Source organism: Macrosteles quadrilineatus, unplaced genomic scaffold (assembly GCF_028750875.1).
Source record: "Macrosteles quadrilineatus isolate MER2022 unplaced genomic scaffold, UCM_ALF_1.0 Scaffold_2__2_contigs__length_208266976, whole genome shotgun sequence".
NCBI lineage: Eukaryota > Metazoa > Arthropoda > Insecta > Hemiptera > Cicadellidae > Macrosteles > Macrosteles quadrilineatus.
The window spans coordinates 114,509,906-114,536,351 of record NW_026542595.1 but is presented as its reverse complement, the minus strand read 5'-3'; the positions used below and the strand labels follow the sequence as shown (position 1 = coordinate 114,536,351).

Genomic DNA, 26,446 nt, shown 5'->3' with positions numbered 1-26,446 from the left:
AAATAGATACCAGGATTTAGATAGGTAGATAAATAAGTAACAGTGCTTTATTTTGCTGAAAAGTTTACAAATTTACAATTTTTTTTAATGCACAAAAGACAATAGTCATTTGACTGTCTGTCTGGTTGGCAAAGTCCACTTCCACTTTAACATTACAATCAACACTGCACTCATATAAAAGAGAACAAAAACATAAAAGCTTAGACTCACTTAAAAGCTAAAATAAAATTCTAATTTACATTCGTTCCTATTTATAACTACACCAAGGAATCTAATGTATTGCCTACGCATACCTCGACGCATACTAATACACATTATTTACACTTGATTTGAGTACCTTTAGAACAAAATATTCCCATCAAGCTATGATTTTTTTTATTGAATTCTTTTATTAGCTCCCGATGGACCCAGGCTATAAACCTCGCCAATCCCTCCCATTTACATAAGATAAAAACTCATGATAATCAATAGTTAATTTTTGTAAATGACATTTTTTAAGATCTTTAAACATGGGACACCTTGCCACAAAGTGAAAAACAGTTTCATTTTTATGGAGGTTACACAAAGAACAATAATTTTTATCGACCACCCAGGGTTTATAATTTAAATCTAACAACTCCCCTCTACATTTCATAATCCATGAGATTGTGACGATATCCCTATTATCAGAGGGAAAAGTTTTATCGCCAAGATTGAAGTCCAAATCTATAAATCGGGAGTGAAACGCCGATGTACGTGCTCTGCCAATACATTCCGCCCTCCAGTTATCTCCAAACACGCTCACAACTTTCATCAGCTGGACCTCGACCTGACCTTGCGCAAAGTCTACCGGCAAACCAAATTTGTCTCCCAATAATTTCCAGTCACAGTACCAATACACGCATCTCCTTATCACTACCTCTGCTAAAATATTTGGCAAACGATCTGCATCTAAATACAACACAGTTAATAAATATTTTAGATTCATCAAAATAGTATGGAATTGTAATTTGTCTAATCCTGACTCCAAATACAGAAAATAATTAGGCGTATTATTTGGCAACCGAAATAGTTTTTTTAATAAACAATCTCTGAACTGATTCCACTGGATCACAATCTAAATATCCCCACACTTGACCCGCATAACACAAAATAGATTTTATTATTGAATTTAAACATACGAATTTATAACTCAACGGAACTTTATTGTTATTTATAAAACTACTCCGCACGGCATTAATAGCTAATTTTGCAGCAGCTGACTTATCATTTAAATGCTTATCCCAGTTAAAAGTTGGTGTTAAAACAACTCCTAGATATTTGTAGGAATTCACTATTTCAATAGGCTGACCTTTGTACCACCATTTATTGCTTCGTGCCAACCTACCACCTTTACGAAATACCATGATTTTTGATTTATTGAGATCCACTTGTAGGTTCCAAATATCGCAGTAGGCCTCTAAATTAGTTATCATTTGCTGTAACACTGTGGCTGTTGGTGCTATCAGTACAACATCATTGGCATACATTAAAATGTTTATTCTCTTACCTCCAACTAAACAGCCACCTCCTAAAAATGCTGGCAAGTCGTTAATAAATAATGAGAGTAAATTAGGACTGGCAACGCATCCTTGTTTTAAACCTATTGTTGATTCAAAACTGTTTGTTATGCCACTTTTACACCACACTGAAACATTGGTACCCTCATAAAGATTTTTTAAATTCTAGAAAATTTTTCAACCCTGCAACTCAATATTTTATCCTCAGACTTGCGTGTATCATTTAATATAACCTTATTATAATTGGGGATATGAATTTGAATATCTATATATTTAATACGCGACATGAAACTTTGTGAACAATAAAGCTTTTTTGTTTTAAGATTTAACCCCACATACTATATACCAAAATGTTCGTCTAGGTGTGTGGATGTGCAAACTGGCCTATGTGTTTTTAGGCATAGTGAATGTTATCCCTCTTCCGATCAATGTTTCTACATTACTCCTAAGTTTTAGTATTTAGGTGTGATCCCATGCCCGTCCTATAATGAAACTTACAGCATGTATGGTCAATAGTGTAAAGTACATCATACATTTTTTTCAGAATTTTAAAAATACCATTTTTTTAAATACGGTATGTAACATTTTTCAAAACTTTCTTGGAAAATGGAATTTTTTAGAATATAGTCATGTTGCATATCAAATTAAAGCCCTGAACAACAGGAATGAAATGAGACCTTTCTGCCTTCTCTAGCATGAATAGAACTCAGTCTGTGAATTTTTCAAGATCTCCCCGCAAGTAAAAAAACGCCGATTTTTGAAGTTTTTAAAAATTAATTATAAATAAACGGGAAGAGATAAAAATAAACAAAAAACAGTTTTCTGTTTGTATTTGTTAGAACTATAAGCATACCAAATTTCAAAGTAATCCAAGATGGTCAGGTTGAAAACTGATTTTTATTTGTTGATATGATATGGAATGGCCCAATCGTGAAATAAAAAAACCCTGTCACATTTTAATAATATGATTCTACAAGTGGCTAATGTGACTTTTCCAATTAACTTTTCATCTACAACCAATCCCAAATACTTTATTTCTTGAACTTGTTTGATAGGCCTATCTAAAAATTTACAAACACTATTAGTAAATATACATTTCATATCATGATATTTCAGCGAGCTAGGAAAACTTATATGCCTTGTAAGATTAAATAATATGTATTTAGTTTTAGGACTCATTATCATAAAGTTATTGGTAAACCACCACCTCAGAGTGTTTAAATAATATTGCATATCAATTTTAAGTAAATCAATTGATTCAGCCTTGTAAAACAAAGCTGTATCATCGGCAAAAGCTATCAATGTCCCTCTGAAACGACCGTTACACAAACTATTTAAACATATATTAAAAACGATGGTCCAGAGAGAATTTGGGGAATTCCATATTTAGTAGAACCTCGCTCACTTGTTACTTCGCCAACCCTAGTTTGTTGAGTCCTGCCACAAACTATTTACATATATTAAAAACAATGGTCCAGAGAGAACTGAACCTTGGGGGATTCTATATTTAGTAGAACCTCGCTCACTTGTTACTTCACCTATCCTAGTTTGTTGAGTCCTGCCACAAACTATTTACATATATTAAAAACAATGGTCCAGAGAGAACTGAACCTTGGGGGATTCCATATTTGATAGAACCTGGCTCACTTGTTACTTCACCTATCCTAGTTTGTTGAGTCCTGCCACAAACTATTTACATATATTAAAAACAATGGTCCAGAGAGAACTGAACCTTGGGGGATTCTATATTTAGTAGAACCTCGCTCACTTGTTACTTCACCTATCCTAGTTTGTTGAGTCCTGCCACAAACTATTTACATATATTAAAAACAATGGTCCAGAGAGAACTGAACCTTGGGGGATTCCATATTTGATAGAACCTGGCTCACTTGTTACTTCACCTATCCTAGTTTGTTGAGTCCTGCCACTTAGGTATGAGGCAAACCACGACAGTGGTACCCCTATAACTCCAGCTTCTTGCATCTTGCCCAGCAAAATCTTGTGGTCAACGGTATCAAAGGCCTTCATAACATCAACAAAAATACCAGCACATTGCTTGCCTTCATTTATTCCACAAAAAAAATTTGCCCCATAAAATTTAACAAAGCTGAATTAGTACCTAACTTTTGCCTGAACCCATATTGATTCTTGCTAAAAAAATTCTTCCGTTCTAAAAGCCAACTAGCCTAACTTTAATATTTTTTTATAATATTTTTGAAAAGATTGACAACAATGATATTGGTCTATAACTGCTAGGGTCCAATTTATCTTTTTTTTTTATAAAGGTTTTACTATAGAAGTTTTTAACTCGTTTCGAAACTCCAGAACTCATACTAAAATTAATTAAATAAACTAGCACATCAATATTACTATCAATAACTAACTTAACAACTAAAGGTGATAAATCGTCGTACCCAGGAGCTTTTTGATTACTTAAATTCTTAACTATATCACACACTTCTTGATTTACAGTTGGATAGAAGAAAATAGTATTAACCATAGGCAGAATAAATTTAGGATAAATGAGTACCTAGATTTGCTGCTACAGGGAGGGTATTCAGGGTGTGTTTTAGTAAAACATTAATAGCTGAGTATAAAATAAATAGATTTGCCAAGTTTTATCAAAATACATCCATAAACAAGCAAACTACAACAGTTTACTTGTTCTAAATATAAATTACGTGAAAGTTTTAACTTTAAATATTTTGGAATTTCCCTGTAACCATTATGATAACAATTAGCATGCTAAATTATTTGTTTTTCAAGCTCTGCAAAATGTTTTCTAAAGAAATTGCGGAATCTTTTGTTTTTATCGTAAAAAAATGGGAAACCCCCATTTTTACCCGATAAAACCCCCATAACCGCCGTTTCCATAGTCATGCTGGTTTGCGAACTCATTCGAATAAAATACATGTAGATTTACACGTTTGTACCAAATTTCATCAAAATCGGATAATTTTTTTTCGAGTCATCGTGCTAACGGACAAATATAATATATATATGTGTGTGTGAATTTGAACGGATGGTGTTTTTGGCCTCTGGGGACATCAAAACGAAAAGGTAAATCGGTCCCGGGACCAGGTCTCACCATGAGACCTACGGTTACAGCTTATTCCCTAAAAGTTATGGGATGAGGTATTTGAAGCCGGGGTATTAACAATTGGTCAAAAAAATCAACACTCATTCATGAGTACATGAAAAATGTGTCCGGATATTTCCTCAAATCCGAGTATAGAGGTAAATCTGGCCCTTCAAGGTTCTCGGACTATAAATTGGATGCACCCAGTATTTTCTCTTAAGTTTTCTTGCACGAAATCTTGTCAGTAACGCACATATGACAGCGGTTTCTGTCATATACATCCTTTTGACACTCAAAAGACGACTAAACAGTCGTGGCGTGTGCGCACCCACAGTCAACGACCAAACAGTCTTGACAACTTTTCGGTTGTGCACCCAACTCCAGCCAGACAGTCGGCAGACAGTCGGCCGACAAAAAGTCTCTCGTGTGCGGTAGGCCTTAATTGAAAAACTTGACCAACTTAAACAACAATCTTTCATTGCAACGCAACAATCCATTTTTCAGAGCAGTAAAAAGAGTGACCTAAAGAAGGAAGGTGAATTTTTAGTAGTTTGTGACTTTTCTGAAAACTATTCATTTGTTGTCCAAGATGAGGTACATGGTTATCACTGGACAAATACAGAAGCAACCGTCCACCCCTTTGTTGCATACTACACAGAAGATTATCAAATCAAACATGTGAGTTTTGGGTTAATATCAGAACACTTAACTCACGACACAATAGCAGAGCATCTCTTCCAAACTCATTTAATTAAATTTCTTAACGGGCACTTTGGCAAGAAACCATAAAAAATATATTACTTTACTTTTCAGATGGTTCAGCAGCACAGTATGAAAACAAAACAAACTTTATAAATCCATGCCACCATGACAATGACTTTGGTATGCCTACTGAATGGAATTTCTCTGCCACTTCTCATGGGAAAGGAGCCAGTGATGGTGTTGGTGGGACAGTAAAACGGTTGACGGCACGAACAAGTTTACAACAACCTCTCTCGGAATCAATTCTTAATCCTCATCAATTTTACCAGTATGCTAAAGACAACATGATGTGTCTTTTCTAACATACTGTATGTAAAAATACCATATGTTATGTTTAATAAGTTAGGTAACTTTGTTTTTGTTTACAATCATTGTTATTTTAGGATTCAATTCAGAATACACCTATTTTATTTTACACATCTTTTATTTAATATGTAACAGTTTGGCGACGAGGAAAACCAGTTTTTAATTTTTTTTAACATTCTATTTATTACAGTTTATTTTTTAATATGAGTGACCTAAGTAACACTGAAAGTTTGACTGATTTAAAGAAGATTAGAGTAGTAGTGAAGGGTCAGTTGTCTAAGGCTGAAAGATGGCTAGCAAACCTACAAAACATGTCAAAAGAAGTAATCAAAACCAGGATAACAACAATTGAAGATTATTGGGAAAGATTTAATTCTGTACAACAATTAATAGAAGAGAAAACTGAAGAAGCTGAAATTGAGAAAGAAATAGATTACAGAGTAGAAATGGAGGACATATATTACAAGGTAATGGATGAGTTACAAAAACGTATGGGACAGCTTGCAGAACTACAAGTGAACATTCAAAATATTGTGCCTAGTACATCAAATTTGTCTTCTCCAAAACGTCGATCCACTACTTCCTCAATGATTTTCACACCATATCAGGAAAATGAATCATTCAAGAACTTCATTCGTCGATTTGAGATATTTCTATATCTACATAGCCAAGAACTGGAACCAAAGGATCAAGTGTATACAATGCTACATGCCTTAACGCCCCATTTACATCAGAAGCTGTATGATTTGTGCGCTCCCGAAAGTCCTTTGGATAAAACATATGCTGAATTAGTAAGTCTTTTGGCTGATTATGTTGACCCTAAACCTAGTACTTGGGCCTTACAACACAAATTTATGACAAGAACACAAGAATCTGAAGAAACCGTAAAAATATATTCCGTTGAGCTTCAAAAGCTATCTTCAGACTGTGACTTCAACTGTAATAATTGTGGGAAATCAATTGCAAACACATTACTACGCATGCAGTTTATAAGAGGTATTAGCAATTCAGACATAAGAACAAAATTATTACAAGAAAGATCTGCTTCATCGTTTCAAGATGTAGTGAAACTTGCCTCCATCATGGAATTGGCAAAGAACGAAAGCTATATAGTAGAAGAAAACATTCATTCAAATGAGAAAATCAACAAGATAGCAGGTACAGGAACAAAACCACCCCATTTTTCTCCTACTTGGAACAAAAAGTTACAGTCAGTTGAACGCCTCAAAGGTAAATGCTATCGTTGTGGATCCCCTAGACACAGGGCACATCAGTGTAAATTTATCGGAGAAATATGTAAGAAATGCAACAAACAAGGGCATATTGCTAACGTATGTTTAGGCACAAAACAAACAGAAATTCATTGTACCGAAACTGACAATACTATAGACTATTATAAGGAAGAGAAACAAGAGGTTTTTAAGATACACAACCAGAATGCCGGTAATGACAAGTTTATGGTCGAGATACTTATTGAAGGTAAACCTGTGCGGATGGAGTTAGATACTGGAGCATCAATAAGTATTCTACCATACTCTACCTTCAAAAGTCTCAACATAAATAAAAAGATTTTCCACACAAACATAGAACTAAGGACATACTCAAGCGAGATAATCAAACCCCGGGGTGTCGTCTTTGTAGAATGCACTTACAATGATCAGGTGTTTGTTGGGAAACTCTACATAGTGAACCAAAATTTCGATGCAATTTTCGGAAGAGAATGGATTAGAGAGGTCAAACTGGATTGGGCAGAACTTAAAACAGTTCGTAACAATACTACATCTACTGCACTCGAAGATCTTTTGGATGAATTCAAGGAATTATTTGAACCAGGAGTAGGACTCATACCTCACAAAAAAGCACACTTACAGCTTGAAGGGGCAAGACCTATTTTTGTGAAGGCTCGTCCAGTCCCATATGCACTAACTGAAAAAGTAGAACTCGAGTTGAATCGTCTGGAAGAAGCTGGAATCATTTCCAAAACAGACAAGTCCGATTGGGGTACTCCAATTGTACCTGTAGTAAAGCCATGTAAAGTAGTACCTGTGGTAACATACGAATATGCGCTGATTACAAGGTTACAGTAAATAAACAAATCAAAGAAGAACATCATCCAATACCTCGGATCGAAGACATTTTTGCTCAAATGAATGGAGGACAGTTGTTCTGTACTTTGGATTTAAGCAACGCTTATCTCCACTTGGCAATGGATGCTGAGAGTGCAGAAATTCAAACTTTGAGCACTCATAAAGGACAATACATCGTTAACAGACTGATGTTTGGTGTAAAAGTTGCTCCAGGGGTTTGGCAAAAGGTGATGGACGGAATCCTTCAAGACCTTCAAGGTGTTCAGTGCTTCTTCGACGATATAATAATTCAAGGAACGTCATCAAAAGAACTACTAGAAAGACTAAAGCAAGTGTTTGAGCGTTTAAGGAGTCAAAATTTGAAGTTGAACCGTGACAAGTGCAAATTTTTTCAAAAGAAAATTGAATACTTAGGACATGTTATTGATGCCACTGGAATCCACAAAAGTAAGGATAAAATCACAGCAATTACAAATGCACGAAGGCCTCAAAACATACAGGAACTCCGATCTTTCCTAGGGCTTGTTAATTACTACAACCGGTTTGTAAAGAATTTGTCCACTGTTTTAAATCCTTTACATAGACTTCTAAAAAAAGGGCAGTCATTCATATGGGACAGTAAGTGTGAAGAAGGTTTCCAAAACATCAAGAAAAGAATAACAAGTGACACAGTTCTTTGTCACTTTAACCCAGACCTGCCATTGATCCTTGCAACTGACGCTTCACCAGTGGGACTTGGAGCAGTGATATCACATCGTTTCCCAGATGGAAGTGAAAAGCCTATAGCTTTTGCTTCAAGATCATTGACCAATGCTGAAAAACATTACAGCCAAATCGATAAAGAAGCCACAGGTATATACTGGGGGTTGAAGAAATTTTTTTCTTATTGCTACGGACGTCATTTCACACTCATCACGGACCATAAACCATTAGTGTCAATTTTCAATCCCAACAAGAGCCTACCGTCAATGTCAGCTACGCGACTATTCAACTACTCCCATTTTTTATCAGGATTTAACTACACAATTGAATTCAAGAGAACTGGTGACCATGGCAATGCAGATTTCCTCTCAAGATTTCCTGTGGAAGATTCAAAATTTACAAGTATTGACTAGTTTGGACATTTTCAAACAAACCAATTGAACACCATAACTATCAATCCCAAAGAACTAGCCGAAGAAACTAAGAAGGACGCATATCTAAAACAAATTCTTGAGGCTCTTGAGGAGGGTCAATCATTAGAGCCATTGGGATTTCACGATAATGAAGTTACATTACATGAAGGATGCCTCTTCAAAGGGTGGAAAGTAATCATCCCAAATTCCCTCAAGAAAAGAATTCTCAATGAACTACACTACGGGCACATTGGTATAGTAAAAACCAAAGCTTTGGCAAGAAGTTACTGCTTTTGGAGAGGAATGGATAAAGACATTGAAAACATGATTGCTGTTTGCAAGCCTTGTCGTGAGAAACAAAATTCTCCAACGAAAGAGATCAACCATCCTTGGGAACCAGCAACTCAGCCATGGGAGAGAATACATATAGATTTCATGGGCCCAACAAATGGACAACAATTTTTCATTGTTGTTGATGCCTTCTCCAAATGGGTAGAGGTAATACCCACAAAAACAGCAACTACCGATTGGACTATTAAGGAGTTGAAGAAACTTTTTAGTACTTTTGGTCTTCCAAGCCTCCTAATTTCAGACAATGGACGAAGTTTCACTTCTCTTACTTTTCAAGAGTTTCTTAAGTCATGTGGAACTCAACACAAAACGACTGCTCCCTTCCACCCATCATCTAATGGACAAGCTGAACGCTTTGTACAAACAGTGAAGAAGATGTTGAAGTCGATATTAGATGAACCAGGAACACTTGACAGTAAAATTCACAAGGCGTTAATTCAACTCCGTCAAGTACCAAACTCAACAGGAAACTCGGCATACTATCTCATGTTCAACAGACAAGTAAGAACATACCTCAGTGTTATGATACCTTCTAGAATCGAGGACTCAAAAGACAAACCTAAAGGTATAACACGCATATTTAAGGTGGGAGACCGTGTTCAAGTGAGAAACTACTACAAGGGTCAGACAAAATGGAGTTTCGGAAAAGTTACATCAAGAGATGGAAATCTACATTACAACGTTGAACTGGAGAACGGAGTAACATGCAGACGACATGTAGATCAAATGCTGCGGTCAAGACTTTAAAGGGGGAAAATTGATGTGTCTTTTCTAACATACTGTATGTAAAAATACCATATGTTATGTTTAATAAGTTAGGTAACTTTGTTTTTGTTTACAATCATTGTTATTTTAGGATTCAATTCAGAATACACCTATTTTATTTTACACATCTTTTATTTAATATGTAACACAACATAAATGGAATTCATTTCAAATTTTCCTCAACAGAAGACCACATCAAAGAAAAACTGAAACTAAAGGAAAGATTTGATAAGTGTTGCACCAACACTGGCATTCAAAAATTGCATGCTTTTCTTCCCCTTACCAGGAACAAAATTGCGACAAAAAAATACTCTAACTCAAATGATAGCCAAATAGAGCGAGTAACAGATTTAGATTCAGATCCTGTACCCTTCAATGAGATTAAATGTGGGGGCTACTTTCACTATACATACACCTTATAAAAATGGAGATACAACAACAAACTTTTGGGCTAATAGGAACAACATTGTTTTATTTTTAATAATTATTATGTTCATAGTAGGGTAATCTTAAAGCCAAGAGAAGTCACGTTAAAACTTACAGCATATAGTAAATAGTTTGACATATAGCCTAGCCTATATTAGTTGTTCATAAGTAGGGCCACTTGATACAAACATTTTTCCGAACTAGGCATTGTGCAGCCAATGCGCAATAAATGCTCACTCAGAAACATTACTTTGAAGATGTAGTGTTTAGGTATGATCCCATGTCCGTCCAATAATTAAACTTACAGCATTTATGGTCAATAGTGTAAAGTACATCATACATTTTTTTCAGAATTTTAAAAATACCATTTTTTTAAATACGGTACGTAACATTTTTCAAAACTTTCTTGGAAAATGGAATTTTTTAGAATATAGTCATGTTGCATATCAAATTAAAGCCCTGAACAACAGGAATGAAATGAGACCTTTCTGCCTTCTCTAGCATGAATAGAACTCAGTCTGTGAATTTTTCAAGATCTCCCCGCAAGTAAAAAAACGCCGATTTTTGAAGTTTTTAAAAATTAATTATAAATAAACGGGAAGATATAAAAATAAAAAAAAAATGTTCTGTGTTTGTATTTATTAGGGTAACAAACGTGGAAAATTTTATAAAAATCTGAGATGGTCGGGTTGTGACCCTTGTTGATTTGATATGGAATGGCCCGATTCTGAATCAACCACTTGACGGATTTTCACGATTTTTGTGTTGAAAGAAAGTTAATTTTGAGAACTAGGGAATGTTGAAGCCATAAAATCTTTAGTTTTAGTCATACCAACGATAGCACAGTGACAACGGAGTAATACTGACGATCACGCTGTGACCACGGAATCGTACCGTCGATCACGTGGTGACCGTGAGTCATACCAACGATCACGCCGTGACCACAGAGTCAGATTCTCCAGAGACCGCGAGTCATGCCGACAATCACGCCAAGACTGTGATTCATACTGACGATCACACCGTGACCACGGAGTCATACCGTCGATCACGTGGTGACCGCGAATCATACCACCGATCATGCCGTGACCGCAGAGTAATGCCGACGATTCTGCCGAGACCGTGAGTTAAACCGAAGATCATGCCATGACCACGGGGTAATACTGACGATCACGCCGTGACCGCGAAGTCATACCGCGATTCCGCCGAGACCACGGTGTCATACCGACAATCACGCAGTGGCCGCAGAGTCATACCAATGATCACGCGGTGACCGCAGAGTCATTTCGACAGTCGCACCGTGACCAAGAGTCATTTCGACAGGCGCACCGTGACCGCGAGTCTCAATTTTCTATACAAGTAGGCCTAAATTTTAAATAATTTTTTTGGTTATGATAGACAAGTGCCACAAATGGTAAAAATTGTTTTTGGTTTTCTCATTTGGTAACTGCAATACTCAAGACTTTCTTGTTAAGCACAGGAAAAAAATCCCGTCCCGTCCTGAAAATCGGCAAGGAAATAAAAATCGCGTCCCGTCCTGTCCCGAACTAAAAATTCAATCCCGTCCATCCCTAGTTTTTAGCGAATTACCCATATAGGGAATAAGCTATTACCGTAGTACTCATACTCAAAACAACTGTTTTGAAAGCCTAAAAAATGCCCTAAACTTAGTTTCATTGTTGAATGAAATGCCTGTTAAAACACCCTTCTTCCTCCATGCCAAAGAGTCTTCATTTACTAAATTCACTAGTAAAATTTCTTCATTATCCTCTTCCTCCAGCAGCAATGTTACAGCAATAAGTCTGACATCCATGTTGTCCATGGCTGAAGATATAATCGCGTGCTGCGAGGGTGGGGTTATAGAAAACACCCTCATTTTTTATCACGCACGTGTGATTCCCGCGTATCACAAATCACAGATCACGCAATAACACTGCGTGGTTCAGAGAAACCAAGCCTTAATGGACCTCCATGAACTAAGAGAAGTTTAAATTTCGTCTTTCAGCCTGATTATCTTTTTTTCAAAAATTCATCAAACATAGCTTATCTGATTATATTCACCAATGCATCTTAACTTACCGCTTCTTTCTCGATCTTCCTCCTCTTGAGATCGAACGTCTGCGCTGCCCAGTTAGTTGCGACTGCAGGATCATCAGTAATGAGGACGTTGTCAAACAAGATCTGGTTGGACATCGTCCACAGCTCAAAGCCGACAGCAAACTGTGAAGCAGAAAACAAAATTGTAAAACAAAAAGCTTGTGGTGGCCAAAATAATGTAGTCGACATGAAACATATGTTAGAAGATGAATTATGACAATTCTTTGTATAATTAGTTTGTACCCTAGAGAATGATAAAACTTTTCATCTGTGCTGTAAGGAAAAACCAATGTTACACCCTTACAGCATGCAGTCTACGTAACATATGCCAAAGAATGAGGTTGACACTAAGTCAAATCTAAACAAGATAAATAATGTTGACTATGTAAATTAAAACTTACGATCGTTGTCATCTTGTACGGATGTTTGTCCTCGAAGTAGTCAGGGTTGGGGATGCGACGAGGACTCCACTTGCCCTGGTAGTTGGGGTTGTCAATCATCGGAGCTCGCCACTTGCCTTTGAAATCCGGATTAACGATGTCTGGAGCCTTCCACTCGCCACAGCCTGGAGCCTCCTCACACGCGGGGTTTGGCACCAGCGGCGCCTCCCACTCTCCGTCCATCTCCTCATCCCTACAATGAGGTGTTAAGAGATCAAGTGATTCCATTACTGATGTACCTCAAGTCAATTCTCGGTACAACCAGTTTTTGTGAAAGTACTAAGTAAGCCTATCGCACATTGCTGTTTTAAAGACGGTTTACCTTTTTTGGTTAAATAGCTTCTTTTCTCATAGGAAAAAAATGTCATCAACGACAACAAATTAATATTATAATTATTGTGTTTAGTAGTTAATTTGTTGTACGTGTCTCCTCCAGGGCTCTCTATCATTATAACCCTCCTAACCCTAAAATTCTTTGAATCCTATATTCCTATTTATCATAGATATAATTGTAGCACATTCCAATTTTTATAACAGTTCTTTAGTTTAAAATGTTGGCAACAAGAAAAAAAATCTTATTATTAATTGTGCAAGTTGTTAGTTTTTTTTGTGTTTCTCATTCCCGGATGGACCCTCTATCGTTAGATGAACATCTTAACCCACAAATTTTTTGAATTACTTAGAAACGTTGCACTAGACATACCAGTCAGAGGGTTTCTCAGCAGTAGGATCAGGTATATTCTCAGGTTCGTCGTCTAGCCACCCATCAGGCTTGCTGGCACTGGGATCCGGGATGAACTGAGGTGCGTCCTCATCCCAGTCTTCCGGTTTACGAGCTTCTGCATCAGGGATCTTCTCCCTCTCGTCCCAGTCCTTGGGTTTGACATCGTTAGGATCGTCGATCTCCTGTGGTGGGTTCACTGGGGGAGTGAAGTCTTCCAAAAGACTGCCTTCATTTACTACCTAAAAATAAGACAGAATTACTATGGTCTCTTTAATTTGTTGCATGGCGTTACACGTTATAACATGTTAACTTGAGTTATCAATATATATTTCTCTTAATAAATTAAGAGGTTGGTTTGTTGGAAATTTGTATGCTTGTGATGGAACAGGCGCCCTCATTTAATGACCTTGGATTTGATAGAACTTAGACCTACCTTATGATCCAAGAGGACTTGGAAGGAGTTGTCTGGCTTCACTATTAGAGTGTACAGATGGGGAGTTTTGTCTGTAAAAGGCTCATCAAGTCGCTCCTTTGGTTTCTTGCAGTGCTTCTCCGTTAGTGTTCCGTTCACTGGATTCTTGTGACGGAAGATGAAATGTAGCTGAAAGGAAAAATTTATTTAGAAAATAAGATAATGTCAAGAGCTTTGCTTTCACCATCAATCTAAATTACACATTATTATTAATTTTAAGTTTTAGTTATTTGGAGCGCACTTTGAAAGAAATACTGTAGAATTTACTTATTTCATATACGTATATATATCTTGAATGTATATATCTAGGATTAAGCTCATTACCGGTAGTAAGATTAAAATTTTAGGCTATACCGGTACCTTAGAATTTAAATAAAAATCTGTACTGGGTTCAAAGTCTGAATAGTAATAAAAGAACTGCAAAAAGTAACGAAAGATATTAGAATTAACTAGGACGAACCTTGTAGTCATTCCCGCACTTGTCTGGACCGAACATGATAGTGTAGGGTGTCTTGTCATGCAGCTTGCGCAGGTCGGCCGACTGCTTGTCTTCACTCAACAGTTTGAGATAGGCTCCGCCGCACTCTTGGCCGTTCTGATGGATCACCTCGTACTGGACGATAAGAGGCTTGTCTCGGAACACAAAGGGTCGGTCCAGCTTGGCAGAGATCGCTGAGTGTTTGGCCTTAGACTTCAGCACCAATCCCAGATCACCTTTCAACGGGTCTCGCTCTGCCGGTTCAATCTGCCACACACCTACGATGCAATTGTAAAACATTTGTTAGTTTAAAAGGCTTATTTCTCATATAATTTAGCGAACTTAACCTATTAAATATATGTACCTAGCAAAATCAACTAGGATGCTAAGACAGAATGTTTGACAAAGGGAAGGTTTGAGTTTGGGAGATTAGTTTATAAATTATATTTTCAACTGATAATTAGGGAGCTTTGATAGCAAATTAGGACCTATAACAATATGCTAAATAATAGGGGTGTGCGAGGCAGCAAAAAATTTTTGTTTGGAATCGACGATTTGATACAAAAGGTCTTCGATTTGAATCGATGAAGCAATACGACATTTTTCTATTCATACCTGTCAATGGAGTGAAGTAACAATAGGCTAATTAAAATTTACCACATTTGTGTAATGCAAATTTTTGTTGATGTGGTATTAGGCCTATTCATACATATGACATATATGAATTTTAGGAGAAAAGATATTTATTTTCAATCATATATTAGAAGAACCTGTATTGCTGGAAATATCAGTGAGCTGCTTGCTGCTTATTTGCCTATTTCATAATTTTTACTTGCAGAATCATATTGTTAAGCATGTTACCTATTATAATATTGATATTACAAATAAAGATATGTTTTGGTGTAAACAAAAATGTATCAGTCTAAAACATTAATTACTAGTTAAGTAAGTTATCGAGTAGCAATTTTTCAGACCTTTGTTAATTTTAGAATGGTTTTTGTGTGACTTGTTTTGGCTATTGCACAGTAGTAAAACATGTCTCACACTGCTTAAACACTTAACAAAACTTCTCATCATTTGCAATATCAAAACAAAAAATTTTAAAACAATTAAAGCAATTAACTTACAAGAAAAGAAAAAATTAAATAAGAAAGCCTACGCAAAGGAAACGCAACAATGCGCTCCTGTATTGCGCGTATTGTGTTGACTTTCTGTAGGCATTTTTCGAATATGGATACTGATTCCCTCATGCATTGAATCGTTTTTTGATCACCACTGAATCGAATCGTGATTTGATGCATTGAATCGATTGGTAATTTCGATGCATTTTTTATGCATCGCCAACCCCTACTAAATAATGAAACCATTATTAGTATGTCTTGATGGAATTATTAGTTAGATGGAATTCTGAACTGCTCAAATAAATTTCACATTATGCTCGTCTCTGATGCAAAATTACCAAAATAACCAAGATCATACTTGTGATCTTTTATTGCAGCAACCCTCATTTCTACTGGACTCAATTCAAATCTTAAACTCTCATCACACAGAGGTTTTTTTTACAAAACTTTTGTAGTAGATCATAATTTTAGAAATATGATAAAAATTCAATCTTAAACCCAATTGACAAAACAATTCCTAATTACATACCATCGTACTTCGCAATGTCTTCATCAATTCCTTCTTTCTTGGCTTCTGACTTGACCCACTTCCTGTTGAAACTTGCCGGGTCATCAAAATGCTCCGCCATGTAGACAGAAGAGCCGGGAGGTAAAGTTGGGGTCACATAGTCAACATCATCAACCGTCTCAACAACTGCTTCGGCCTGTAATGTTGAACCCATTGTTAACACCAGAACTAATACCCCTGGGTAAACAAGTCAGTTAGATAAGCTCTTCAATTAATGTTAAGTAGGCTAGTTCTATTAAATTAAAATAATTAGGAAGTTATATCCAACTTACAATTTGACAGTATAAAACACTGTTTCATAGTAGATATAGTTTCAATTAACTAGAAACCAGTTTTTATCATCACTATGGGAAAATGTTTGGGTAACTTAACTAACTTTTGTTTTAAAAATTTAGGTCACACGCAAAGTTTAGTCACTCAGGGTGGCCACACAACTCCTAGGAAAAATTCACACATTTTTCCCAATTAAATGTGAATTAATTAATTAGTTTTTTTTTTTTTTTAGATTACGTTAGATTTTCAATGACGCAAAACAAAATAAATCGGCGATTTCGGGCGGGTATTTTCAGCGATAACTATAATTTATTTTAAACTTCACAGTTTTTTTTCTGTCCAAATTGACGTACTATTCCCGGTTTTCTCGGTTTCCAGGTTGGCTGGACACCCTTTAACAGCAGGCCTATACAGTATCAGGTAATTCTTATCACCTAATGGAAAAAAAAATTACCGTACTGTAATTATAATTGACCTGGTATCCAAACTAACAAGGACTGAACACTTTAATTTCAGAATAAGCAGATTTCTTTGATGCGAACCTCGCTAATCCGACCTCCGATGGTCCGAACGTGCCGCCAACAAAATAGGCTTCCGCTAACATAACCTCATTGTCCAAGAAAAATACCTAGTAAACTTTATAAATTGGGTTTTTTTAGTCTAATGTGTTGAAATTTGTTGTATATATTTAACAGTTTCTGCCCATTATTAATAAGTTGGCCCTAGGCCCCCACATTATTGTTTTTGAAAAATCACAGTTCATTTGACAAAAATAAAATGGAAGTAAAACAATGGAATGTCGATCAAAGCTTCAAGGTCAAGCTATCCATTTGCACTGACAATTGTCTACTTCTCAAGGCCTACACATGACACATCTGTCTGCTGTGCGCTTGCTATCTCACTACATTTTGTGATTGGGTATTTGGTAATCGGGTCCCATATGAAATCAACCAATAAAAAATTATTTTCAACCTGACCATCTTAGATTTTGATGAAATTTTACATACTTGTAGTATTTTGAGTCCTGAATCCAAATATGCTTTTTAAAAAAATCTATCTTTTATAGTTTTTATGATATAAATATTTGAAAATGGTAAAAATTTGTGTTTTTTACCGTGCGCGCAAATCTAAAATGTCGTCTAGGATGAGTTCTATTAGTCCTATCAAGTTGTACAATGGCTCATTTTAAAGAGGATTCAAATGCCTTTAATCTGATACCAAACTCAACCTACTTTGGTAAAAATTAATTTTTTTTGAAAATTTCAAAATATGTTTTTGAAAAAAAATTTAAGATACCGTAGTGTTTTTTGAAAAATTTGAAAATTACATATGTTAAAGAATGTAATCTAGTAAGTACATTATAAAAATTTCAAAATGGGATGATAATGGGATCAGCAGTTATGATAAAAATACTTGACTATGGTTCACTGTTTCCAAGCATTTCGGCGCATACAGCGTGTAAGTACTAACCTAAATGTATCATTAAATAAGAGTCTATTAATTATATGATTAAAATTAAAAATATCTGTCTATATTTGAATTATGTATGTCATATTTTGCTATATATAAGCTAAATCTAGCAAGTAAACAACATTATTCAAGTTAACAGAGTTTCCGTCAACCTTTGAACAAATATGGACCAATGGGTTTTGGTTCAGGTTCCTCAGTCTTTTCCAGTTAGTTGTGTTGCAACGATTTACTGTAATCAATCTTTAAGTCTGCCTTTTCACTAGGCTGGAGACTCTAGTCAGCCACTAGATCTGTGCAAAATCACATTGTGAAGCACTTTATGTTTACACTATCAGGTTGCAGCGACCCACCTCGGCTGTAGCGACTCGGTCTTGAGACAAGAGGAAAGACTGACAAACATAAGTTAGACCTGTGTACCTGTCAAACAAATTACAACTTCTCAAGACCGGGTCGCTACTGCCGAGGTGGGTCGCTGCGACCTGATAGTGTAAACGTAAAGTGCTTCACAATGTGATTTTGCACAGATCTAGTGGCTGACTAGTGTCTCCAGCCTAGTGAAAAGGCAGACTTAAAGATTGATTACAGTCTGGAAAATACTGAGGAACCTGAGCCAAAACCCATAGGTCCATGTTTGTCTGTCTTTCCTCTGGTGACAAGAGAGAGAGACAAACAAGCATTGATAATTTTGTCACACAATATACCGTGATCAATCTATTTAAATCCTGTAGTAACCTTATTATTGATACATAGATAATATTCCATGATAGCCTAATTATTTAGTTTTGGGGAAATGTCTGCTCATAAGTACCTATAAATAATGTATTCTCACTTAAACAATTAAAATTTTTTTAGTGAAAACTGATTTGTGGATTTAAATACCACAAACCACATACCACATTTCTGTATAACTTCTATTTTGATATGTCAAAAATTAAAAAAAGTTACGGAGAATTTTCAAAATGTCCGTCCGGTTATTTTTTAACTTTGCAAGGGTATTTTTTTAAATATCATAGCAGTCAAATAAAGGAATTGGATTATGGCTGCTAATAATAACTAAAGCTCAAAACATCTATTTTCATTAGAAAAATCATTTAAAAAAATAACACTTAAAACTTAAAACCCAAGTATTTTTTTCATGTCCGGGAAATTTTGTTCCAGAACTAAGGGTCGCGACGCCATAAGTAAGGGTCAGCAAATTGGGTAATTTTTCTTTCTTTTTTTTTAAAGTTATTACTGCTTAGTGCTTATAAAGTAATCAAAGCAGGTATTTTCTTAATCCCAGATAAATGAGCTATTCAATTATGGTTTTAAGTCATAAATCATAAACTTACTGGGTTTGCTGTAGACATGGAAGTTTGGACGACATTTTTTTACTAAAAAATGTCAGTGAAAAATAAGTATTTTTAATTTTTTGCAGAACCATAGTATGCACAATTAAATATTTTTTTAAGTAGAGTATTTATCTGGTAATAGAAAATTATAATAAACATTATCATTTAAAGATAAAATTAATATGAAAAAAAAAATAAAACATGAAAAGTGGAAAATTTGTTCAAATTAGCCCCCATGTTCAAAGGTTGACGGAAACTCTGTTAACTTTAATAATGTTGTTTACTTGCTAGATTTAGCTTATATATAGCAAAATATGACATACATAATTCAAATATAGACAGATATTTTTAATTTTAATCATATAATTAATAGACTCTTATTTAATGATACATTTAGGTTAGTACTTACACGCTAACCTTCGGTATGCGCCGAAATGCTTGGAAACAGTGAACCATAGTCAAGTATTTTTATCATAACTGCTGATCCCATTATCATCCCATTTTGAAATTTTTAAAATGTACTTACTAGATTACATTCTTTAACATATGTAATTTTCAAATTTTTCAAAAAACACTATCTTAAATTTTTTTTCAAAAACATATTTTGAAATTTTCAAAAAAAAATTAATTTTTACCAAAGTAGGTTGAGTTTGGTATCAGATTAAAGGCATTTGAATCCTCTTTAAAATGAGCCATTGTACAACTTGATAGGACCAATAGAACTCATCCTAGACGACATTTTAGATTTGCGCGCACGGTAAAAAACACCAATTTTTACCATTTTCAAATATTTATATCATAAAAACTATAAAAGATAGATTTTTTTAAAAAGCATATTTGGATTCAGGACTCAAAATACTACAAGTATGCAAAATTTCATCAAAATCCAAGATGGTCAGGTTGAGAGCCTTGTTGATTTGATATGGAATGACCCAATCATGACAACTTTAGTAGCCTGTGATTGGGTGATTAGTAAATAATAACTATAGCAACTTGTTGAGTGGGTAGATAAAGAGAAACTCAAGAAAGAATAGAAGAACAAAGAGAAAGAATAAGCAGTAAAAATTACGGTTCAAAAGTTATGGTAAATTATGTTATTTTCCCATAAAAACCCCATAAAGTAACAAAAAATAGGATTTTGGATAAAAATCCAGTTTTGATTTAACATAGTGATAGTATGGTATGGTCCTTACAATTTTGATAGTTTTTTTTTAATTTTTTATCAATTTTGATTTTTAATGGGGATTTTCCAATAAAAACCCATAAAAAACCGGAAAAATCGGATTTTCTCAAAAACGGCCCGAAAAAATTTTGATAAAAATTTAGTATGTTATAGTCCTTTATATTCTGAACAAAATGGTACAAATCCCATCTCTGTAAAAATTACAGTTCAAAAGTTATTGTAAATCATGTTATTTTCCCATAAAAACCCCATAAAATAACGGACAATCAGGTTTCCCCAAAATTAATTGGCTCGAACGATTTTGATAAAAATTTAGTATCTTATAGTCCTTTAAATTCTGAAGAAAATTGTACAAATCCCATTTCCGTATATTTAATCTCACCGCTTACACATGATAAAGGTTGTTGACAAACTTATGGGAGAAAGTATGTGTCAGAATGCTGATACCGTTTAAAGCTGTACAATATTTGGCAATTTGTTTGTTTGAATAAAAGTTTGAAAAAGCTGTGATTTTGAACGTTACAGTTTTTATTACTGAACCAAGGTTAATGACATAACATAGGCCTAATCATCATGATTGCGCAATAGCCTACTAATTGTATTTTTATATTGTAATATGCAAATGCAAATTCTAAATTTAAAGTCAATTTATATACAGTTAATATTAGGAATTGTATGAGTTAGAAATAACTGTTTAATGTCATGTTGGATTAACCGTGTTTATTAGTTATCCATGGTCTGTTCTACATACGGTTTTACTACGGTAGAGTCCCGCAAACTTGGCGTAATGTGGACTCGAAGGGTGCCAAGTTTGTGAAATGCCGGGTTATTGGGAACTAGGGTTAAAAAAATGAGAACAATACAATTTTTAAGCCTTTTAGCTGTCATTGTTATTTATATTTATATTACAAGTCAGGATTAAGTCATCAGATATTGTACAATAAATCCTTGGTACGAGTTGTAAATGATTTTACTTGAGCTGGCTTGAGTACATGTTGAACTCGGACTCAAAAAATCACTAAGTAATTTTCTGAGCCAGGTGATGGCCGAGTTATCCAGACTGCCGGGTTATCGAGTGCCGAGTTTGCGGGACTCTAATGTGTCAATAAACACGGTCCTCTGATAATCCGACATTTTTTTGCCGTTCCGACCATGCTCCTGGTCCCATAGGTGACGGACTAGCGAGTTTCTACTGTAATAAGTTACGTAGGTACCGATCAATATCTTAATCTTAACAAATTTCCTAGTTGCAAATTTTAGTAGAAAAACACCCTAAATTAATTGAGCGCCCTAGAAGTAATTGAGCGTCCTAGGAAACACAATTTACAGCAAAAAAAAAAGAAATCCAAACACCAGCCTTGTATAATAATAAGGTTACCAACCTCATCAGAGTCATCTACTTCCACCGATGCTTCACCGTCATTACATTTGACTAGAGCCACGCCACATAGAAACAATAAGCAGGTTAGGCCTATCAATCTCATCTGCAAAACAAAAAAAACGGTGATTAGTCAATAAGTATTTTTAACATAGCCAAGCCAAGGCCTATACTTACAAGTAGTTTAAGTTTAACTTACTGACTAGGCTAACTCACGAATACTAGAAAAATACCGGTATGGATCAAAAATATAAACAAATGACGTTTTTGGCCCAAAAATAAACATGATTTAACATTGCTTAAATGGAACTGCCAAAACATATGTTCCATGCTATTAGTATAGGATTCGGGCCAACAACGTCATTTGTTTATGTTTATGATCCATACCGGTATTTTCCTTGTGTTCGTGGGCTAACTTGACTTAAGTTATGAGTACCGGTGACCTTATGATAACTTAATTGTCTAGGTAGCCGAATAGTTATAGTGCTCGCCTTCAAATCTGAAGGCCGCTAGTCAGATTCCAAGTGAGATCGTTTCCGGACCCAGATGCCATTGGGCTATGAATTAAGTCAATGATGCTATCTAACAAAAAGGTTGGCGTTAGATGGTAACAAGACCAGGGTTTGAACTGTTTCCTCCCTTTCAAAACGTTAAATGCCACTGACGTAAGTTAGATAGGCTAATAGGGACTCTGAACAAGGCCTAACAATGATTTAGTTCAATCATCTTTGATTCCCTGAAAATAAAGATAATAGGCTAGCTTTTAGGCCTTACTAAGTACAAAAACAGTCTGAAGATACACAGAGGATACACGTCCGGCAGTGACGTCACCGGGTCGTGGGGGCCCGGAACGCCATTACCACAACCATACAATGTACAGCCATCGGTGTTCCGTGGAGTAGTGCTCGGCTAATATGCAATAAGTTAGGTTCCTGGTTCAAATCCCATCGGTAACATTAACTTTTTGTAACAGATTTTGCTTTGACTGCCATTTCTTCTTAACTGCACTTCTTTTCTTCAAATTTTTGGCATTTATAATTTTATTTTAAGAACAGAATTTAACACTGAAGATAACATGACTTAAATCAACAACACAATTCATTATACCCTAAACTTTACCTTCCTAATCTAACCTAACTTCAAACACTTAACTTAATAGGCTACAGTCACGAATCCGCATAACACCCAACCGACCTACCTCACAGCCCATGTCCAAATAAGAACTGAAGTAACTTAGTCCATAAATCAACGTTCAGTTGAATTTACAAAAATGCCTCTCTACCTCTTTGTAGGCTATAGGCTAAACTTAACGACAGAGACCAACCGACAAGAGGCATTACAGTAATAAAATTCAAAAAATCGTAGGCTATAGTTAACCCTAGCAGTGGCCAACCGTCGCCTGGTGACGGTATGACGTTGATGCTTAGAATGGCCAATGTCGTCTGGTGACGGTATGGGCCGAAATTTTTTTAACGGTAAAAAAACACTTACAATCAACTCAGATGAGAATATTATATATACCATTCGAAAGATCACATTCTGAACTTTCATTTGATTACATAAACAAACCCTGTAGCAGGTATATAACAATGTCACGACGATTAGAAATCAAATGAAATTTTGGCGCGGTACGACTTTTGCAGCCGACACTTGGGAACTGGCAAAACACGTCTTGTTTGGCATTACCCTGCTCGGGTAATTTTCGTCTTGGGATGTTGCGGGTGGTACCACTGGATAGCCATTGATTTTATCTTCATTGTGGTAGTGATATTTATAACTAAATATTGATTGCACAATCGGTGCGATTTTATGAAAACAGCTGTTTTCGAAATTTCTAACAAATGGCCAACAGTCGTCTGGTGACAGTATGGAAAATACGAATTATATACAGAGAAAGTTATTATTACTAGTCATATAGTATATCATTTTGAAGAGGAAGAAATTTAGATTCAGAGAGTGGCAGCCCTGCACTCAGGGTTATTTCTGTATGCTCGCATGTAGACGACAAGTGAGTCATTACTGCTACAGTCTGTCAGCTGTCTTGTATTGCCATTGTTTGTTTGTGTTGTTGCCGGTAATAGTTTTATCCGCGATTTATTACTAAATATGTTATTAGTTCGTAGTGTTAGTGTCAGTAAAGTGTTGTGTGTGTGTGTATAACAGTAATCTTCATGCATAAATATTACTGAATTGTGTGAAATAGTGTTCATAAAAGGTTGTATTTTGTTAGCATCATGTCCTAAAATGACGATTCTGACATTCAGAGATTGTTGTACCTATATAATGATATACCCAAGGTGTTATACATTTTTATAAAGGTAAATGAATATACTACAACATGTTTATAATGGTTTGGGGGTAAAAAATTTTGTAAAAAAGTTATAGCCTATACTAAATAGGCCTACTACTGTATTTTGTTAGCATCATGTTCAAAAATGACGATTCTGACATTCAGAGGTGCTATATATGCTATATAATGATTTACCCAATGTGTTATACATTTTTATAAAGGTAAATGAATACACTACAACATGTTTATATTGGTTTGGGTGTAAAAAATTTGGTAAAAAAATTATATAGGCTACTAAATACTGTACACTCCATTTTCTCGAAATGCGCAAAAAATTCAAAACGTTCTCAAAACTTTTTACCATCATACTTATGACTTTTTTGGATTCCTTACTTCATTAGCTTTACAAATATGTAGGCTACATATCATCAGCCTACATAATGTTTCACAACACAAGCAAACACTGTAGGCTATAGTTTACACTTATTTGCGGTTTTGCGGTTATTGTATTATTATGTCCCTATTACGTACCTACAAAAAAAAAATATTTCTAACATGTTATACATTTTTATGTAGGTAATTGAATACACTACAAGATTATTATGTTGGTTTGAAGTAAACAAATTTGGTACAAAAGTTGTATACTAAGTACTGTGAATTTTTTTCTCGAGAAATCGCTAATATATAAAAACATTATTTTATATACGTATGTTTATAGGTAAAAAATTATTTTTACCATAAACTTTATGACTTTTTTTGATTCCTTACTTCATTAGCTTTACAAACATGTAGGCCTATATATCATTATTAGTATACACATATATTATAGAACTTTTTACAACATAAACTAACACTGCACGGCTTTCAATTTTTTCGATTCTCCGTTTGTCATTATATTTCGCCCCAAAAACTTATAAAAAAAAATATTTTCCTAACATGTTAGGCTATATATTTCTATGTAGGGAATTAGATTGTCTACAAAATGTATATAATGAATTTTCCATAAAAAAATCCGTAGAAAAAAAATGCAGAGGCCGCTTTTGAAATTTCAAAAAAAAAATTCAATTTTTTTTATTTTTTTCACTTTACCGATAAAATACACTGTCTAAATCATTAAGATATTACTATTTCTAGATTCTCCTGTTCTTTCCGAACAAAATGAATATGAGGTTGGCTAGGTTTACTTGTACGGTTGAATTTTTACGAATTTTAAAAAAATGGTCTGCAAAATCGCCAAAATGGGTTGGCCATTCCCCACTTCTAACATTAGCCACTGCTAGGGTTAATTCAGTCTTGTGACAGCAGAAAAGTTTTTGCACTATTGTTTTCAGGTAGGCTAAAAATTGTTTCTAATGATAGGCCTAGCCTAGGCCTAGGCTATATAGGCCTAAATTACTATAAGCCTAGTTCTCTTGGTCACCCTCATCGCAAAAATTTCCACTAAACAATAACGACTACAAAGGATTATTTCTCAAATTAACTAATGATGAGTAGACAATATTTGCAAGGGACTAAAAATTAAGCCTAGCCCTAAGCTTGAGTTGTGAGGCAGGAACTCCCTTGTGATGTGATGTTTATTCAGGATTATAGTCTTATCGATAGGCATACTACAGGGCGTAAACCTAGACAAAAGATGTTTTTAAAACTAAATTACCTTTAAAGGAAACACGATTCTGCTGTGGAGTTTCACTAACTTCTCTTTATTCCCTAAATCTTACCGGATACCGGTGTAATTCAATTATTACAACTGATATTCTCCTCAATTATTGTAATTAATATACTACAGAACATCGGCCAATAGGAGACCAACAGTTGTCTAGCCGGAAAGAGAGGAGTTTGGAAAAGTAAATCTCATAGTAAAAAAAAACTCACAATGAAAACTAATGTGTATACTATATCAAGTTGAATTACAAACTGCAATACATCATCCACTCAATAACTAAAACTTAAATAAATAAACCAGTTAAGCTTATGGGAAGCTGGGAGCACAATTATTATTTTGTTTTAAAAATATTAAGAACATGCCATTAATGCAAGTTCATATGTTTAATCTATGGTAATATGATGACTCTGCCATTGCAAACAGCAGTTTGAAAATCTATACTATTATAAAATACCCCCGCCGCAGCAAACCTGCCGACTAAGCGAATTTCCATTTGTCTGAATTGATTTTCAGTGATATATATTGTAATAAC

At 35.1% G+C, this 26,446-nt stretch overlaps 1 protein-coding gene across 2 annotated transcripts in view; it reads right to left on the bottom strand.

Annotated features, from left to right (window-relative positions):
* Positions 1-26,040, bottom strand: part of LOC128986137 (calnexin-like) — a 33,529-nt gene extending 7,489 nt beyond the window's left edge. Inside the window, exons 1-8 of one of the 2 annotated variants that reach the window (XM_054406304.1) lie at positions 25,906-26,040; positions 21,966-22,067; positions 16,288-16,462; positions 14,620-14,915; positions 14,121-14,288; positions 13,667-13,926; positions 12,925-13,156; positions 12,506-12,646 (exon numbers count right to left, since the gene is read on the bottom strand). In XM_054406304.1, the coding sequence (XP_054262279.1) occupies positions 12,506-12,646; positions 12,925-13,156; positions 13,667-13,926; positions 14,121-14,288; positions 14,620-14,915; positions 16,288-16,462; positions 21,966-22,067 (1,374 nt within the window). In that variant the 5' untranslated portion in view covers positions 25,906-26,040. The remainder of the gene's footprint in view (positions 1-12,505; positions 12,647-12,924; positions 13,157-13,666; positions 13,927-14,120; positions 14,289-14,619; positions 14,916-16,287; positions 16,463-21,965; positions 22,068-25,905) is intronic. The other variant, XM_054406303.1, reaches the window with a different exon arrangement.
* Positions 26,041-26,446: the final 406 nt, after the last annotated feature.